Source organism: Falco biarmicus, chromosome 16, assembly GCF_023638135.1.
Source record: "Falco biarmicus isolate bFalBia1 chromosome 16, bFalBia1.pri, whole genome shotgun sequence".
NCBI classification, from domain to species: domain Eukaryota; kingdom Metazoa; phylum Chordata; class Aves; order Falconiformes; family Falconidae; genus Falco; species Falco biarmicus.
The window spans coordinates 7,109,598-7,128,914 of NC_079303.1; the positions used below are offsets into that span (position 1 = coordinate 7,109,598).

The 19,317-nt window shown below is 43.6% G+C and overlaps 2 protein-coding genes across 17 annotated transcripts in view; one reads left to right on the forward strand and one right to left on the reverse strand.

Annotated features, from left to right (window-relative positions):
• MAGI3 (membrane associated guanylate kinase, WW and PDZ domain containing 3) overlaps window positions 1–15,231 on the forward strand; it is a 73,286-nt gene extending 58,055 nt beyond the window's left edge. The window contains exons 16-22 of one of the 2 annotated variants that reach the window (XM_056361669.1): window positions 2,927–3,112; window positions 6,501–6,603; window positions 6,712–6,838; window positions 7,354–7,497; window positions 9,700–9,838; window positions 11,472–11,561; window positions 12,041–12,178. In XM_056361669.1, coding sequence (XP_056217644.1) covers window positions 2,927–3,112; window positions 6,501–6,603; window positions 6,712–6,838; window positions 7,354–7,497; window positions 9,700–9,838; window positions 11,472–11,521 — 749 coding nt within the window. In that variant the 3' untranslated portion in view covers window positions 11,522–11,561; window positions 12,041–12,178. Of the gene's footprint in view, window positions 1–2,926; window positions 3,113–6,500; window positions 6,604–6,711; window positions 6,839–7,353; window positions 7,498–9,699; window positions 9,839–11,471; window positions 11,562–12,040 lie in introns of both variants that reach the window. The other variant, XM_056361667.1, reaches the window with a different exon arrangement.
• Window positions 15,232–15,417: 186 nt separating this feature from the next.
• LOC130159738 (protein PHTF1-like) overlaps window positions 15,418–19,317 on the reverse strand; it is a 31,166-nt gene continuing 27,266 nt past the window's right edge. For 3 of the 15 annotated variants that reach the window (XM_056361670.1, XM_056361683.1, XM_056361681.1), the window contains 5 exons: window positions 19,089–19,175; window positions 17,891–18,046; window positions 17,383–17,478; window positions 16,588–16,713; window positions 15,418–16,179 (listed from right to left, as the gene is read on the reverse strand). In XM_056361670.1, coding sequence (XP_056217645.1) covers window positions 16,159–16,179; window positions 16,588–16,713; window positions 17,383–17,478; window positions 17,891–18,046; window positions 19,089–19,175 — 486 coding nt within the window. In that variant the 3' untranslated portion in view covers window positions 15,418–16,158. Of the gene's footprint in view, window positions 16,180–16,203; window positions 16,714–16,814; window positions 17,278–17,382; window positions 17,479–17,890; window positions 18,047–19,088; window positions 19,282–19,317 lie in introns of those variants that run through there. The other 12 variants (XM_056361671.1, XR_008825830.1, XM_056361676.1 and 9 more) reach the window with 12 other exon arrangements.

Genomic DNA, 19,317 nt, shown 5'->3' on the forward strand with positions numbered 1-19,317 from the left:
CAGGCATAGTTGTAAAGATAAACAGCAAAATAACCAAGGTTAAAAGCAAAAATAAAAAGAAATACTGTGAACAGAAGTGAATGAGAGAAGCTGCTTGCAGGAAACCCTGGAGTCCAACTCAGTGGAAAGATCCGTGAAGCCTGCACAGGAGCAGTTCTGCTCAGCATAATCAAGCGGACTTGTATTCCCTGTGCTGATGGCTGCTGCTTACCCAGCAGTGCCAGGTAGAGGCTATTGGATAATTTTTTTTGCATGAAGTGGCAAGTAGGATCATCTTTCTGAGATTCATTCCCTTTGGCCATCAGGTTTGTGTTACCTGTGTCAGCCCTTGAAATACAAGCCAGCTCAGTGTGTTCACCCACAGATGAACACAATTCACTGACATTAAGGTACGGCTAACTTGTGAAATTGTTACTTGGTTCCTTTAGTTCCTTAGTGTAAATCACCCTTCTGAAACTTCCTCAGCTGATTCCAGACAGATATAATGATGGTTTGAAAGTGTGTCTCTCTCTTACTGAGCCTCAGACACTTTCTTCTGTTTTTCCACTTAATTTTACTGCACAATAAAAAAAACCAGCGGGAGCGCAGAAAAATCCTGTTTCTAAATAACATTGTGCTGAATTCATGTGATATATATTTAGAGTGCGATGCAGTCTTGGCTCAGACAATGCCTTTCAAGAATGTTAAAGCCAGCGGCTTTGGAAGCGGCTGGTGCGGTGGGACAGCGCAGCAGCAGTGGTCCACATGCAGAGCTGCTGTCAGATTCCTGTGGCAGCAGCAGAGCAAACTGTCACCCTCCAGTGCATCATGCTGCACAGACAATTGTGTCCCATGTCAGAGTGGCCATGGGTTCACTGTGTTGTCTGGTCAGTCACACAATAAGAAAAAAACATTACAATACATTGGTATTCTGTTACGATATAACTGTAATACAGACAACATTTTTGTCTAAGGATCTGCTGCAAATCCCGGTTTATTTGATACTAGAACTGAAAGTAGAAGACAACTGAGACCAGTTCCAGTGCCGGTAACGTAAGCCCTGTGGTCCAGGTGGCTTCTAACACACAGGAAAAAAAGAGATGCTGGTGCATCCATAGGCTGTGTTGTGCTGAACGTTTCTGTGCTGCAGTTTAACATGAAGCTACAGGATATTTCAAAATAAGTAATCAGCCATTGGGTCTGCAACCCTGCAGTGCTTTACTCTTCACAGTTGTCTCTTAAGTTTATATATAGTCTATTAAAGAAAGCATAAATAAAATTTAAACTTACAGTAAATGCTGGAAGGCATCAATGTCTGTTTCTTTGCGGTAACTTCAGCATGTCCTAGCTCCTTCAAACAATATTTGATGGCTTTTTAATCTTGGGTGGCTGATGACCCTGTGAAAGTGTTTCAGATTTGCTGTCATGGTATTGAAAAGCCAGCTGATAATCCTGACAGGCACACAGTGTTCCTCACCTCTCCTATCCCTCAGAGAAAAGCATGTTTGGGAGAGCAGCCACTACAGAAAACGGGTATCCATCAAACCCGCTTCAGGCACTGGAGGCACAAACAGGCTTTTACATGAAATAGCAAGGAGAGCGTTTATGAAACATGCAGAGGTCATTCTGGAGAGGTGTTTGGAAATGAGTTACAAAGGAGCAATGCAGCAGTTCCTGTGCAGAAGAGCCTTGATGAGGGATTTGGGAAAGACAGAATCCAATTCTGCTGTGCTTTCAGGCATCCGAATGAATGAAAGGCTGTTTTAGACGCATGGGAAAGCATGCTGGCTGATGTGCTTTGATGTAATGCGAATCTGCTCTGTCAGGGCCACGTCAGCACGCAGGCAGCTCAACAAGCCGCTCTTGCCCCAGGTTTTGGTAGGCTTCCCCGACCACAGTAGCATCTCGGTGGCTGCCAAGTGCCATCTGCAATGCTGATGTTCAGGTCAGCAAACTGTAAAACAGGATCTCCCCAAGTGCCAGCAGGGCTCTTGGTGGGGAGAGCGTAGGAGCCGCCGAGGCCGTGCTGTCCCACGGGACAGGTGCCTGAGGAGGCACCGCACTGGAGTGCAGCATCCCTCCCACCTGGTGCCTTTTTAGTTCTACTTGTTCCTGCATTTGTATTCACCTCTGGGAAAGTAACTAGAAGCAGTCTTTTTTTCCTTCTACTTCTCATGAAATTATATCTTCTTCTTGTTCTGTCTTTTCTGGCCCCATTGCTTTGGCCTCTAGAGGAACCTGCACACAGAGCAGAGTGTCACTATGGGAGGAACTGAGGAAAGCAAGCCAGGAGAGCTAGCTAAAATTCAAGACAATTACTACATGTGCAAGTTCATCTCAGAGAGCAGGGATAGGGAGCAGGTCTGTGCAGAGCTGAGCTGGCACACCTTGTGCTGCCTGGGTGTGCTGAGGGTTGCTGCTGAGCTGCTCAGCAGGTTACTAAGTCGATCTCTGGCAGGAGAAGTTTGATGTCCTTTTGAAGTGCATGTAAGGTTTAATTTTTGGCTGCAAGGAGGAAGAGTTAATCTGTGCATCCAGATTTCTGATGACCGTAGTAAACTGGATGTCCGTAACTGTCTCGGAGTCCACACAGTGCCCCAGGGTCTGTGCATGAAATAGAAAAAAAATACATTATAAGTGGTAAACCAGACTGCTTTGTAGTGCTCCTGGGACACATGGTCTTACGCAGCTGTGACCCGTTTCCTTCCTGTGTTTTCCCTTAGGCACAACACCTTGTATGTGGCAAGGCCATGCTGTCAGCGGTTGGCACTTCCATTCACTCTACTGAGTGAAGCATTCTTCGTATTTGCGGGTTTTTCTTGTACTAGCAGCGCCACCCTTTAGAGCAGGAGCGGTCTCTGGTATAGCTGTGGCAGTGCTGGGTCTGTGTGGTACTTATCTTACATGAATATTAATCATGTTGCTGTGCCTGTTCTTGACTTCCTAGTGATTCCTCACAAGATCGGGCGAGTTATAGATGGGAGCCCAGCTGACCAGTGTGGGAAGCTGAAAGTGGGAGACCGCATCTCGGCAGTGAACGGTCAATCCATCGTTGAGCTCTCTCATGACAGCATAGTACAGCTGATCAAGGACGCAGGCAACGTGGTGACTCTGACTGTTGTGGCTGAGGAAGGTATGGAGGGTGCGTGGCCCTGGCAGGTGGATGGGTCCTACCACACTGCCAGAGTCTAATGTTTGTAATTTCTGAAGTTAACTCGCTTAAAATGGAGTATTTTAAGATGTTTGGAAATTAAAGAGTGTGAAGCTCATCCATTTGCTCTGGAAGAGCTGAAGGCAGGTGGGGCAGAGAGATACAGCTACCAAGGTGGTTGTACTGAAAAATAAGATGCAAGTATTAACAGTGCGATGCAGGGTTAGAGAAATTCTCGTGGTTTCTCACATGAGAGACAGACGTGGAATGATGTCCTGTCCAGACCTTGTATTCTTCAACGAAAGAGAAATGACCTCTCCTGGGGGGAGCTACACCAGACACAGGATGATGCCAAGAGAGAAAATCTCACCACATACAGTGCCCGTCTCTTGCTGCTGCAGTCGCTGCCGGAGCTTTGTTCCAGCTGGGACACTAGGCAGCTAGGGTGCTTGCTGTAGGGCTGCAGGGACACCTGCATTCCAGATCCTCTCCATTTAGACACACCTGCCACATTAAAATACATAAATTACTGAATGTTGCATCCCTGGGATGCAACAGAAACGTCGTGTAGTTCTGTCTGCCAAAGCTACCCTTTGAAAAATCATCACATCCCACCATGAAAACCTTGCTTGGGGTTTTCTTGCAGAGCCTCCCAGGCTGCTAGCAAATTCTTCACACGCAACTGCCATGTCAACTGAGCAGCAGAAGTGAGTATTCGTGGCTGCTTTAGAGACTATATTTTTCATGAAAGCTCCCATGCAACACTGCATTCAGTATGGTTTTGTTTCTACACAAGCAATTCACTATAAATATGTAAAATCCAGTCATTTGAGGAGAAAAGCTTCAACCCTGCTTCCCACTGCGTTTTTCTGGATTGCTGCTTATGGGTTTAATTAAACTCACTATCACATTATTTTGCCAGAAAGCTGGCTTTCTTCACCTTTTGAATAATAAATACCTAGACCCAGAATGTGAGTAAAGCCAACAGATGATTCTCTAATTTCACATGCATTGCAAATATGTAACACACTATCTCAGCCTGTAGTACAAAATTTCAAAGACTTAATTTTCCTTTTTATTAATGCTTGAAGCAGAGAGACTTCTACAAATTGTTGTTTTTCTATTAAGTTTTTGATTTTTATCAAATCTAATTCATTCCAGTTTGAAGGGACACACCTCAAAGCAGTTGCCCAGGGCAATGCTTAAAATGCAACTGAAGTCTGAGTTGGTTGCATTAGACCTGTTTCTCCAGAGCTCTTACTCAGCTTTGTTTTCAAAATAAGCTTTCTGAATATAACATTTTTGTCCCTTGTTTATGCATGATGTTACCTGGACTCTGTGTAAGAACTTTTCCCACTTCCTCAATTACAGATTTGTAGCCAAAATGTAGAGATAAAATGAGAACCTGAGGAGAATCAACAAAGGGAGGGGAAGAGAGGTCAGTAGCAGGTGATAAAACGGCTGAAGAGACCAGTCAGAAAAAATGTGTGGCTTAGAGGAGCTGGGGTTGGCGTGTTTCAGATGTAAAGAATTTTGTGACAGTGAAGGAGAGAGAAACAGAACATGTTCCACCAAAATGGAATATATTGCCAAGTATATCCTCCTTGATTTAGCTGGAGAAATACAGTTTAGCACACAGCATAACCTTCCATACAGCAGACTCTTGTAGAAAGCCAGAGTGGATGTGAATTAGTCAGGGCTTCAGGCGTTTTCCCCGCTGGATGGCGGGGAGAGGGCTGAGCCTCGCAGAGATGGTTCACAAGTTGCTGCTTAACACTGAGGAGGAGGCAGGATGCAGCTCCAAAGAGAAGAATGCCCATTTTGCCAGGAACTGTTCAGCATCACAAAGCATAAACCCTAATAGAGTTTGCTGTTCCCTGGTGCATCTTCAGCGCTGTCCTCTCAGACTTACAACGAAAATACTGCCTTGTACCCCTTCGCTGTCCCTCCTCGCTTTCACAGATGTGTGATCTTTGCTTTCCATATGAATAAACGAATTCCACTTCATGCGCCAGAAGACATTCTTTAACATTTTTCACAAAAGCAGGAGCCTGTCAGCTTTTGTCATGTATTAGCTGGAAACATAAGAGAGCAGGCTGAAAAGAGGACTGGAGAATTTGTACAAACAGATGGCATTTTTCTTGCCTGTGCTTCTAAATTAAAACTCTGAGTATAAACCACGATTAAAAGTTGACATTTTGTCTCTAGAGAAAAACCTCTTTAAGGCATGTCATAGTAATAGCACCAAGCAGTCCTGTGAAGGACTTGGAAGGTCTTGCATACCTGAGAAATTCAGTCTGATAATACGCATTATATTTTCCTTCCCTTAAGATGCTTGAGTGCTTTGTATATTTCACTAGGGCTTGCTCGTTCTTAACTGAGGAATGCAGTAATGTGATGCATCTAACAGAGGACTGGAACTTCTGTAGTTTTGGTGCTTGAGATACTTTTTTTTTTTTAACCCTTATAAAGAAAAGGAGAATATTAGTTTATAACTCAGCACATAAGTTCATCTTGGGCCACTACTTGCCATTTCAGGTTCTAGCTAAGAGGCAGCTTTTTGAATAGCCGCTTCATGGCTCTGAAGTGACACAGACATTTTGTATCCTGAAGCATGTTTTTTTTTTTTTTTCATAAAGGCACTGGATTTATTGTAAAGTACAGAATCACTGTATTTTTTGTGGAAGGGAAAATAAGCTATTCTAAAAGATTTATTTAAATGTCATGCCTTTTAGGGAAGGTGAAACACTTTAAAGTTCTTGTTGATAACCTGACAGTGAACTAGTGCCTCCAGTGTAGTTGTGGGACCAGTTCATAACCTTTTCCGGAGCTGGCCAGTAGCAAACTCTCCTTTGTGCCTTAAATGAGTTGACAGTTTCTCTTTATCACTGAGAGTCTTCACCTCTGAATCCTCATTGCCTCTGCAGAGCCTCATTCTCCTCGTACCTTTAAAAAGGGAAATGTTCTCAAGTGGACATTATTCTTACAAAAATTTATTATATTGAATACCCAAACCAACTTCGTGGATCTGACTGGCCCTAATCCCTTCTGGTCTTTATCAATTCACAGTCTAAAACCCTTCTGTTCATGTCTGGTTCAGTTAAAATTGTGGGAGTTTTCTGAGGAAAAGCAGTGTAGGTAAGAGTAAAATTCCTAGGAATTTATTCCCTGGAACCAATGAACTGCACTTGGGTTCCTGGCTTACGGCGTTAGACCTTGGAACATTCTCTTCACCTTGTGCCTGAGGTCAGCTGAGCTGTGGCATCCTTAGGAACAGCAGGCACAGCGCTGACGGTCACATGTGGGGAGCATGCCTCGCAGTATGCTCGGGAAGCTCTCTCTGACCGTTGATTTTGTTTGAATTTGTTAGAACACCGTGGTCCTCCATCAGGAACAAACTCTGCCAGGCAGAGTCCGGCTCCACAGCACCGACCACTGGGATCAGCACAGATCAACCCTTCCGGCACAGACAGGTACAGGCCTTTGGGGTTTGGCGAAAGGAATGGACAACAGCTAGAAAAGCTTGACCAGAGGGATTGTTAATGCAAAGGTGACATATGTGTCCTTTTACCTCTGTGTAGGGGAGCTACGGAAGGTGAAGCTGGAAAAGAAGTTTCAAATAGTTACAGGCTTTCCTGGCCCGAGCATAAGCATTTGGCACAGTCTGATGCTGGCGTTGCTTCAGTTATTGGTAGCCGTCACTCCCAGGTACAGGAACCGTCCAGAGGGCGCGGAGACATGCAAAATACTTGTCCGTCCAGACACCACAGTGGCATTGCCACGGAGTGTTCAAAAGCAGAACAACAAAGCATTTCCCTGTCAGACACGGGTAGAAAAGTTGCGTACAAAGATGCCCCAAAGTGCTTCACACAATGTTTTTGTTGATGTTTTAGATTTTTACGATCTCCTTGGTGTAGGTGGGTACTCATTATAATTATAAAGGAAACAAAAAATGCTTGCAACAGGGCCACTACAGACCCTTTGGCAAAGTTTCTTAAGGAAATATCATGCATATCTGAAACTTAGAAGGGAAATTGTTCTGTATGTTTAGAATTAGAATGAAACGATTACACCTAGTCATACATGAGCTGTGATGAATTCAGTTTAATTCATGGATTGCACATTTGTCAAAATACAAACATGTGTGAAGCATTTTTTCAGAAAAATAAATGTTTGAATCTGCCTACAAGTCCTCATCTTTTTTCCTCTGCCTTCTCACACAGAATCCTGGCTGTTTCCCAGTAGAGTTGGAAAGGGGCCCTCGAGGGTTTGGATTCAGCCTTCGAGGAGGAAAGGAATACAACATGGGCTTATTCATCCTTCGGCTTGCTGAAGATGGGCCAGCTGTCAAAGATGGGCGAGTACATGTGAGTTTGTCTTCTCTAATCGATTTGTTGATCAAGTTGGCCTTTTGACACATTAATTTACCCGTAGTGGCAACAACCCTTGTTTTTTATCGAGTGCAGGGTCCAAATAGACAGAACAACATCTGGGCAGCTGCCCTTCTTCCAGCTGTTACTGTGCAGTGACAGCAGATGCTGCAGTGTTAAGCTTTTAAAGGAGAAATATATGAAAAGCTCTGGCTGTCCAAAATGAACCGTCCATCCGTCCTTGAGTGACAGTAACATACGTGTCCCAGGGTTTGAGCAGCAGCTACTCAGCACACTTTAGGAGCCCAGACAAGAAATTGCACAGTGGAACAGAGAACTGAAAGGAGAATCACTGTCAAAGTCAGGGAATTTGTAAGGAACGTTGTGTGTACATTGTGCTATTGCTGTTCTGTGCCATGTTTGCAGATCCATGCCTAACTTTTTTCCAAATTTTTGTGTGTTAATTCTTATGTTTGTGTAAGGAAATAATTTTCAGGTGATGTAGTAACAGCAAAATACATGGGCACAACAGCAAAGAACAATGGTGCGGGACAACCTGTGCCTGCTGCCCAGAGCTGAATTTTCAGAGGCTGGAGCGTGAAGCTGAAGCAGGTGCCCATGAGCTGCCGTCCCGCGTGCAGCCTGGTGCTGCATTGCACGTGCGGCCATCGGCACAAGGCTCTGCCTCCATCGCTACTATGATTTGCAGAATAGGGCTGACACAGATACTTGCTGGGGCTACTGTGAGGCTTCATTGGATGTGGAGTTCTAGGTATTGTTAACTTCCGTTACCCTATTCTTTACAGTAATCAGCTTATTTCCCTCATGCTTGAGAAACTACATGAATGTAGCATTTAGTACTAATATTTTCTTTTGTATTCCTCCTTCGAGTAGCGTTAGACTAAGCTGAGGGCTTTGCTTTCCAGGCAAAAGCAACCAAAAGGTTCCCAGCTGACTGCACTCTGCTTCGTGTAGATGACCTGTGCCAAGGCACGGGTCCGTGTGGGACCGTGACAGCACAGTATGGCTGGAAGCGCTCCACCTCCCCGTGCCAGCTCTGCCTCCTCCGCCACTTGGCACGAGCTGTGCAGGGGACGTGTGTCCGCAGGGATGTGTTCGCTGCGATGCTGGGGGGTCATGTCCCACAGGGAATGTGAGCCTCTGAGGCTGGCGCTGGTGGCTGTGGAGGAGCAGAGCCACGAGCGCTGTGGCTGTGCCGTGTGTCCCCAGCAGCTCAGCACAAGAGGCTGCTCTCACCCAGCGTGAGGTTGGTTCGCAGTTTTCATGTCATTTAGTTTCTCCTCCTTCAGCTGCCAAATGGTGTCATTTTCTGACTGTACTTTTGAAACGGTGACAATGAATTTCTCACCCGGTTAATGGCAACTGAGCATGATGGGGGGGGCACGTCGTGCAGTGTGGCCATCCTGTCCTGTCCGGTGAGTAACCAGCCGGTGACCTCCTTTGGCAGAGGCGGTTGATTTACCAAAGCCCAGACCGTTCCCTTCAACCGCTGATTTTATGCACTAGTGACATCCTTTGGCTGAGCCTTGTATTGCGAAACAGGTTTCGTGACCCCATCTGCGGGGGTGCGATTCCAACCCCTTTCCAGCAGTCTGCAAAGTCCGTGTGAACTGTAATTACCTGCCCAATACCTCTGCAAGTTGCTAATTGGCCTCGTAGACGTTGGTACTGACAACTGCATAGTGACGGTCTCTCCTACCTGGAAGAAAAAAGCCCATTTCCTTACATAAAGCCTGTTCTGCCATGATAGCACTTGGCTCCTCATTAAATGCAGAGAAGTTGCTGTTACCTGGCCAGTGTGATGTTGAAACAGGCACGCGGGGCCAGGTTTGACGTAGTTCATCCACCGGCTCCCTCCCATCTAATGGTCCAGAATGAAAATACCTTGAAGCACGGTCTCGTCGCTTGTAAATAAACGGAAAGATAGGTTGAAGTAATCTGAGATCTTTTATTGAGCCGGCTGAACAGAAGACCTGCGTGAAGAGCTCTGAGCTGGCAGAGTGTTGTGTTGTGTCATGTTGGTCAGCAGCCATGGAATCGTGTTGCTATTGCTGAGTGGATTGTAGCGTGAGAGGAAAAATATAAGCATCTGCCTCTGTTTTTTCCTTTCTAAATTAAAAATTGGTTTACAGTGTCAGAGACACATGACAACTAACCTGGTTGCTCTTTTCTTGTCAGGTTGGTGACCAAATTGTTGAAATTAATGGAGAACCCACCCAAGGAATCACTCACACACGAGCCATTGAGCTGATTCAGGCTGGAGGGAATAAAGTTTTGCTGCTGCTGAGACCAGGGACTGGCCTGATACCAGATCACAGTACGTCATCTCAAGTGCTGTCTCATTTTGAGGACCCAAGGCAATAGAGTACTGTCTGATAAGGAAACGTTGGTGTTTGCTCACTGGAATAGTTAGCAGTTTCCTTTCTGACAGCTGTGCAGGTGTTCATATTTACTTTAAAGTAAAAGGAATATTTTGAGTAAAAATAATGTATGCCAAGTACCTAGGAATACTACACGGTGTGAAATTACTGCATATTTGCAATTGTAGTAAGTTTCTCAGCTCTGTCCAAGCTAATCAAGTTTTCCTGTACAAATGTGATAATTAGCAGATTGCCTTTTAATTTAAATTAAAATCCTCTAAGATACAGTAATCAGTTCAAAATGCCTATATTGTTAAGAGTATTATTCCTGTACTGGTTTTAGCCTTCTAAATTACAGAACGCTTTGTTTTTCAATGCCAAAACTTCAGAAAGCAGGGAGAGAGACAGCTTTGCTCTCAGAATGGAGTGAGTTTGTTTAAAGGTGCAACTTCTGCATCCACAACAGGAAAGCACAAACTGGGGGGGGGGGGGGGGGGGGGCGGAGAAGGACAGACAAAAAAGCAAATGCTTTCAGAAGCTCTGAGTTCCACTACAGAGCATGGAACTGATGATTTTGAGTCTGACTTAGGAAATGGTCAGAATCTACAAATCAAAAAGTCTTGAGGTCGTGGTAGTGTTCTAAAGCAAAGAACACTTTCTCTCTGAGTTGTTCTGTGTTCTCTCTTTTAACTGTTGATGCCGACACCAAGATTAAACTTCTTAAATTGTAGGGTCACTTTTTCTGATTAAGAGCTTTTCAGTAACAGTAACCAACCATGAGTTCATCCTTTGAAAATTTTAAAACACACAGTTTGAACTACCACATAGTGTTGGGTTCAGTCATTTACAAGCAGCAACTGGCATCCGCTCAAGGGATAAAATCTGCTCAGAACTTTCTCCATGTCTTTCCTCCAGAGAGCTAGAAGATGGCCCTGAACATCTTACTGTTCCAGCCTGCACAGCACAGTAAAATCAGTGAATTAGCACATGGCATAGAAACAGCCCATCTGTGATCTGCGAGGTCTGTTCTGTGCCGTCTTGCTAGATTCCTGGCTGGCTGGGTTTCTCTCTCACACTGAATTACCTTGTCATTAAGGGTGAAAGTTAAATATAGTCTTTGTGATCTGAGGAGCTTCTGTTAAGGCCCTCTTTAACACCAGCCTTTACAAGCTACAGGAGAGGGAAGCAGTGTGAGGGCACCTCCAGCTCTCTCCTTACTAACAGCGATTTAAGCTTCATATAATTGCAGCAGTGATAAATAGCATTTATTCTGCACCACAAGGGCTGCACAGGAGTTACCTGGAATCACTCCTGGCCCTCTGGCTCACAGAAATCTCCTGAGTCTGAGGTAGAAACACAGAATCGTAGAAGAGTCTGAAGAAACCTCTAGAGACCATCTGGTCCAGCCCTCTGTCCAAACTGGGGCCTGAGATTAGGTTAAGCAACTTGGATTAGATGGCAGCAGCGGAGAGGGGAAGGATTTTGTTGCCTCTTGTCTTGCTGTTGATCATACATTTCTGATTGAAATCTTGCTTGCTGTACTCTGTGATTTTGGTATGTAGTTCTGGGCTTTTTCTCTTCCTCCTTCAGGTTTGGCTCCTTCCAGTCTGTGTCCCTACGTGAAACCTGAGCAACATTAAGGGCTTTCAGTGCTTTTCTTGGTTTTTCCTTAAAGACTTGGTAAATCTGCATGTCTTGTGTTTCATCTCTTCCTATTATTAAAGTGCAAAGCTATGAATAACCTCAGCTTTTCACTGTTTTCAGTTTTCTTTTAGCACAGCAGTTTCAATTCATTGGTTTTCTTGTATTAAACAATGTAGGTCAGGGACTTCCCATTTTGCAATTTTGCTGTGTAGGTTCTAAAGCTGTGCTGATGCAAGACCGTGTCAGTCCCGCAGAGATCATGCCAGCACTCTAAGCACAAGTGTTTTTCCAAGATCACATCCTTGTGGTGGTTGTAGGTTGTGGAACAATGCAATATAGAAAACTGACCCGATCAGACTTTTAAGAGTATGCCACTACATAATCTTTTTTAAATTGAAGATTTCATGTAACATCATGGAACCTCAGTAGTATGCACATTCCTATAACACTTAGTGATTTTTTTATTTTATTTTATTTTTAGTAATTTAGTCAAATCTCTCAATGTTCGCTTCCAGGTGATTGGGATAGTTATAATCCATCTTCGTCAAATGTAATATATGAAGAACAGTCACCATTATCTTCATCTTCGCATCCTGCTTCCCCATCTGAAGTGTGTTATTTACCAGTACCAGGAGAAGCTTTAACCAGAGTTCAGCTGTCTGAGAAACTGGAACAAGCAAAGAACACTGTGCCTGAAAAGAGAAGCACTTTAACTGAAAACCAGTTTGAGATGAAGCCTCAGTCTTCTCCCCAGAGAACAGAGAACAGATGGGAATGTCCCTCCAATCCTGGGTTTGAAATCACAAGAGGTAGCTTGGAAGCAGAGACCAGAGGAGACAGATCTGCAAGTCCAGAAAAGTTACGGGCTGCTGAGGGACACACTCACAGAGGATTCCACAGCCCCAGAAAAGGGGATCCTGAAAAAGCCTATGGCAATCTCTCACACAAATCTGACAGTTCCAGAAAGAGTGAGAGCAAAACCACAGAAATAGGGATGAACGATAGTAACAAAAAAGAGTATCCCAGTGGAAATCGGGGAAGGTCTGCCAGTCCCCAAAAGCATCTCGGTAAGCAAGGAAACACAGAAACAGTAGGCAGGTTACAAGAATATCAAGACAGAACAACTGGTGGTGATAAGATGCCTGTTGAGCAATTGAAAGGTGGAAATGGTAAAACAGGAGGCACCAGGAGAGACACGAAGCAGAAAACAACTGGAAAGACAGACGGGTGGTCTCCAGAGCGACGAGATGCAGCATTTGGCGAGAATATATTCCCATTCAGTGACTCTAGGAGAAATGCATTTGAGGATGAAAAAATAAGGAAATCAAGCTCTGGAGAGCCAAGTTCCAGCAGATTCAAAACTTCCAGTCTTTCCAATATTCCACTGCTTTCCATGGAGAAACAAAGGCGGCCAGAAACACAGGAGACTGTTACGCTGAACAAACAACACGGGGAGAGACACGTGGAGCTGCCTGATGAAACCAAAGATGATGGAATTTCCAAATCTGAGAGCAGTTCTCCAGTCAAGAAGACGCCAATAACTCCTGGACCTTGGAGGGTACCAAGCGCATGTAAAGTCACCCAAGCAGCAGGTGTGGCTGAAAAACGGGTTTGACTGATGCTTTTTTTTAGAACATGTTTTAATCAAGTTTCTAATAATGGTCATTTAAAAGCATTGTTTCTTTTCACAAAATTGTCAATTTTTTCAGAAACTGGTTAGAGGGTGGAAAGTATTTGATTCGTTCTTAAATTATCTAAGCTGCATGAAGGACCTTTTGGATCGCTTAAATGAAACTCCTCCATAAGCTGCTGTCCCCTTGCCCTTTTGAAGGCGGTGTTCTGCTGCTCTCAACGTTGCACTGCTACGGCTTTCTCAGATAGTATTGTGAGTTCCTGAACAAAATTATTTAATGCCTATATTGCCAATGTGATCATGACTCACTTCTTGTTCTTGTGCCAAGTTATCTACTGTATCTGGTCAATCTGATCCTTGTATGTATTCCAGTCACAGAAGAGGCAAGGTTTTGTTTGAAATGGGTATTTGCTCAAGAGCATGTTGCATGTTTACATAGGAAATATGCATGTTCTTACTGGTTCAGTAAGAAGATGGATGAGTTGGTTCTATCAATTCTAGGGCAGCAAATGAGCCACTGATGCTGTTCAATTGATGTTTTTCTTAAATTTTTATACCTAATATAAAATCGTGTAGATAAAAATTATATTTGACATAATCGATGTTTTGTAATTTTGCTTTTTATGAACACAGCAAAATTGCTTTATTTTCTTGATTCATAAAGATGCTTATAACAACTGCTCACAAACATCTGTCCAAAAAAATTCCAGGTTCTGTTAAATAACATAATTCCTTTTGGTTTCAGTGTGGCGCTGTGTCATCCTTAGCATTCTTTGTAAATGTAATCAATGAGTGCACGTTCATTTTCAGCCTCATTGTGGTGCTGTAGACTGAAGTCCCATCTTTAATTATTTAATGGTAGTTAATTAGGAATTGGATTTTTTCCCTCTGTGGAGAGAACAACTGATCTTTAGGACAGAACCAGCCACCGTAGCTGCTTCTTAAATGAAGCTCTTGCCTGTGTACGTCAGAAGTCTCCTGTATTTTACTTTGAATGTCTGGTCTGTTCCAAGAGTGCTAAACAGGATGATTTACGGGGTACATGAAACTTAATAACTGTCATCTGGGCTAGAATACATATTTTAAAAAGAGAAATGTTGCCACTAGAATCTACTGACACATCAGTCTGTAAGAACAACAGACTGCATAAATTGAAGGGTTTTATTTTATTTGTAGTTTTAGTGATGATTTCCTGACGTGGTAGGTTTTTAATGACTGCAGAAGAGTGGTAAAAGGAGCCCACTGGTCCAGTTTGCAGAAGGAGGAAGAAGTGTAAAAGGTCAGATTTACTTACTTGGGATAAAATTCAAACTCAACACAATTTGCTCTTTGAAAGGGAGTGTGTGACTATCTTGTTTTGGCTTTGAAACATTCTGTGTTTTTAAAGCTCAGTGAAGCACGGTGCATCAGTTCCGAGTTGACTCCTTCAGCCGTAGCGACGACTACTCAAACAGCTTTTTTAACAAAGACTTGGAAAATCAAATGGGCTTTAAAGCAGACCTGAATGGTGCTCTGCTGCTTGGCATTGGATGATCTGTTGAGATTTGCTGTGTAGCATAATACATACAAATACTCCATCTTGTGGAGTATGACTGTGAAAATATTTAATACTTTGAAGTAGCCTATGTAGATATTAACCATGTATTCTTAACAAGAGATGCCGTTTTATGTTGAGTTGTATGCACTTGCCCTAACCACTGAATACAGTAACAAATTCAGACGTTTAATACAAAGACAAATTAGCACCACTGAAATTATTTCCCTGTCATCAACCACCCCTATATTTTTTCTGTATGTTAATGTGACCTGATTTAGTGTCTTACCCGTGTGTGATTTCTCCTTCCATGGAACTTGTATCTGTACTTACTGTATCAGATGTCTTAGCAACGTGGCCTTGGAATGCTAAGCAATGTATGGATGTACTGGGTGTAAATGTTTATATATTGTACAGCACCTTTATACATACTTCTGAGGTTCTGACTAGAGAGAGACCTGTAAATCGCTCATTATTTTTTATATAGATATTAAAGAGAAACTCCAGTTCATGGCCTGTTGGTTCTGCACTGTATAAAATAGATTCTTTGTTGACTCTCAGTGATACTTTAAACAGCTAAATCTACGACCCAGGTTTTCCCCACAAACATAATACTCTTCTGGAAAACAAATGCAATTTATTATTAGAAGTTTCCTTGACTCCCTGTTCTAATAACAAATGTTCAACAAAGGTATTCAAAAAATCATCAAGTCGTGTAGAAACAGTTGTTAATGATGAAATACTTGTACTGTAGGTTTATTTGTACATTTTGATATATAAAATTGTCATCTCCTTTTACATCTTACAACTTTTCCTTGTACAGAAAATAGCTGTAAACAATTTGCTACCAAAATTCTTACGCCATCTTACCCCTTATGTGAAAGAATGAAACTATAAAAAGACATTCCTCAGTTTTTGCTTTTTTTGTTATTAATAAATAGAAGATAGTAGAGTCAGTGAAGGAAAATGGAAGTTTAACAGATGTCTTTAAAACATTTTGTTTCTCTCCTCTGCCCTTTTCTATGCATTCGTTACTTTTGGCTGAGGAAGGGGAAGCCTTTGCCACATCTCTTGCACTGGGCAGGTTTCTTCCTCAGGTCCTCGCTGCGAGGCTCCGCCGTGGTGTGGAGCTGCAGCAGCTGCTCCCCCCACTGAGCAAAGCCAGCTGCCCAAAACGATGCGTCCTAAGAAGATGATGCCCCTGGGCCAGCTACTCGTATTTGGCCCCATTAACTCTGTGTGTGCACGCCATGGGATAACTTTGCTGACTGCTTAGACCAGTTTATTCTGGATGTTGTAGAACGGTAAAGCAGAGGGAGAACTTTTGATATGTACACTGAGAATCTGTTTTAAAAATCATGATCGCAGATTTCCGTAGTTTGAGAGCACCTCTGCTTTTTGCCCAAGCTACTGGTTCTCTTCACTGGTCCTTCTGGTGGAGAGGGCTGAGTGTTCGTTCGGTCAGTTCACGGTTTAATTTTCCATAACTGAAAAGAGATGCTGAGAGTGAGTACAGGTGTGAACGCCACAGGGGGCCAAAAGCTTTTCATCTACAGGGGAGAGTGGGGGGGGGGGGGTCTGCTTTGTCCCCCCTGTGCTGAGGGCTCGGCTCAGCAAGCTCCCGTGTAAGGGGGAGCCACAGGAGGACCGTGTCTTCAGGCTGAAGGGAGAAACCCAGGACTCTGACCAACGGCTTGAAGTGGGCACTGAAGTCCTCAGCGGGGCTGAAATTTGTCAGCCCCCTCCTTCCCCACCACAACTGGCTCAGGGCGAGGGAGAAGAGCCTCATGGAGAGGGAGCCCAGTTCAAACCTTTCTGCTTGGTGGGAGGAATTGGGCAATGGTACAAAAGTGACCCCTACAAGATGTTCCGTGAGTGATGGGAGTTATACTTACTCTGATATTGAATCCTAGAAGATCACTTACAACACCTGAGACAGCAGAGAGTATTACAACACGTGTTATATTGTAGATTAATGGATTCATGGTCAGTCCATACAGCCTAAATGGAGTATCTAACTCCTGCAGTGGAAAGGAAGGGGAGGTAAAGTCCATTAGGGTTCATCCATACCAGAAGCAATTAATCCTCTGACTTTCAGCTTAATACTGGCTCTCTGGCAGACCTTGCTAACCGTGCACTGCCTCAGCGTCCTTTCTTACAGGAACATACAGGAATTCCCACTTTGTACTTCAGGCCTCCCAGCTCAGCCGTGTTTTCTAACAGCCGTGCTGCATCTCAGAAGTCTCCTTTGTAGCAACACCGGCTGCGTAACAAGAGCTTGGTACGACAGGCTGCTGAATGTGCCGAGGCTCATTTATGTCACTCAGACTATGCTCTTTCTTTTCCAAATACCTGCTTTGCTACTGTCAACAAGCTTCAACATAGAAGCTGCTGAAGGAAAAGGAGATTTAAGCAGTAGGGAGCTGTGCCGTGTTCACACCAGCCTCTCACTTACCTAAATCACAATAAGCTGCTACTAATCACATGTTTGCAGCACTAGTTAACCACATTGGTCTTGTGTTGCTTGATCTTATGCCATAGGCTGTGGAAAGACAGAGAAACTCCCTTTGTGAGAACTGACTTACCTAACAAAGAGAAGAGAAATGGGAAGAGCAAAACCACAGTCATTGTCATTAGTCATTGCTTCCATAAAATTTAGTACCTGTTTGTTTTTAGGGGGAGCAGTTTACCTTCAGTAGCTTTGTAGATAGTTTCAGAACGTTGTTTACAAGAGAGAGCTGCTCTTTCTTATTTGGCTTCTTCTCCATCTTTAGGTATAAGTTTATCTGCGACAGAGGGACATTACAGATCAGGTGTTGATACTCCAGCACTAGCCCCCAGCTAATTTCTAAGAGAAATTAAGAGTCATTTTTCTGTTTACCGTCACTCCTAGAGAAGTGGTTCATCCACTGACAGAATTTAGCAGTGATAACGGTTCTTTTCCTGATTGACATGGTTAACACAAACACGTTAACCCAGAGATAAAAATAGTGTAGAATTTTAGAATTTGAATCTGTCCAAATGTTTAAGAGCTCATCCCTCCCCAGGTGTACAGTGTTTTATTGCCTTCTGTCCAGCACAAGGGTTGATTTCTAAATTTTAAAATTTGATCACAGTATTTTCAAGCTGGTTTGAAATGCAATAATTATATCCAAACAAACCACAAAGCAAAAGGGAGAACAAGCTAAATTAAGATACCTGTTCAGTGAGCAAAATTGAAATATTACTGTATTTCTTGTTGGTTTCAGAGCCCAAAGATGCCAGACGTAGTAAGAAGAGAAGAAGTGCTGCCTCCCAGATTAGGAACTCCCAGTTGTAAGCTGCATTCAGAAATGTTTTGTGACCCTTAAGAACCTGTATTAGGGGGGGGGGGGGAAAAAAAGGTCAGTAGTGAGTAACGTGCCCGTTCTTGGGAAAAGTGCAGAAGCATTGCCCTTACTGCTCCGCAGACATCCGTGCTCTGTGGCTGCTGACAGTTCTTCCCTTGAAGTGTAATTCATTCATGTCACCGGGTTAAAGCAAAAGGTCTTGTTTCTAACCTGGCTTTAGCTTGTTATTTGTTTTTTTTCTTTCCGCTTAGAAGAGGATGCTTGTTCTTGCTCTTTCCTCCCTCCAGTTAACAGTCAATGTAATGGCAGTGCCTTTCCTCTCATGGGTGCTCGTCCCACTGGCAGCCTCAGACCACCTAGGCCGGGCTAAGCTGGTTCTGCCTTTCCCAGTATGTGCTCGCCGAGTCTAATGCAGCAGGACTGGGATTGTCATCGCTTTCCCCAGAAACCCGCAGCACACAGCAGCAGTCACAGTGGCAAGAGTTAGTATCTACTAATCTTTTTTTGTTTACTAATAAAATTTACTAATCTAATTTGCTACCGCAACTGCACCCGCATGGTCTCAAGAACTTCCCGAAATATTGTAATTAATCTCTTGCCAAAACCAAAGAAACCCAAGGGAACAGCCCCAGCATTGACACTGCTTACTGAAACACAAGGTTTAAAAGGTGTAACTAATAGTTACTGACATGCTTTGCAACAACAGTGGCTAGAGAGGATGCTGCAGTTGGCCCCCTTAAATAAAATGTCCTGTGAACCTCTGAGGTACTTGGGCAGGCTTTTGTGCAGAAAGGACAGGGCTGTCTATGGTCTGAAATTTTCCTAATGATTACAAAAACTCAGACTTTCCTCTGCATACATAAGAGAATTAATATCTATTACCAACTAAACATTACAAAGCTTTTAAAAAATGCAAAACATTCCACATTACTTTGAAGACAAACGGCTACAGTTCAAGCACTTCATAGGCTGGCAAAAGAAAAGCCTCCAGCACTTTGGGAGTTTTCCCCCTACTTCTTAAAAAAAAAAAAAAAAACAAACACCAAACAAACACGTTAAAATCTCACCTGGGCACAGCATATAAAAGCAATTGAAAGAGCCAGTAAAAAGATCGATGATACGACAACGTCCACCGATCGCTGGGGGCCTCGCCTCTGCAGAAACAAAGACAGAGTCAGGTCCGAGGCGGGATGCAGAGCTGTCCAGGCTCATCACAAACAGCTGCAGCTGCTGAACCGTTCGGGCAGCGCTGTCCAAGTGCTGGAAGCAGAGAGGTAAAGGACACGCACCGAGAGA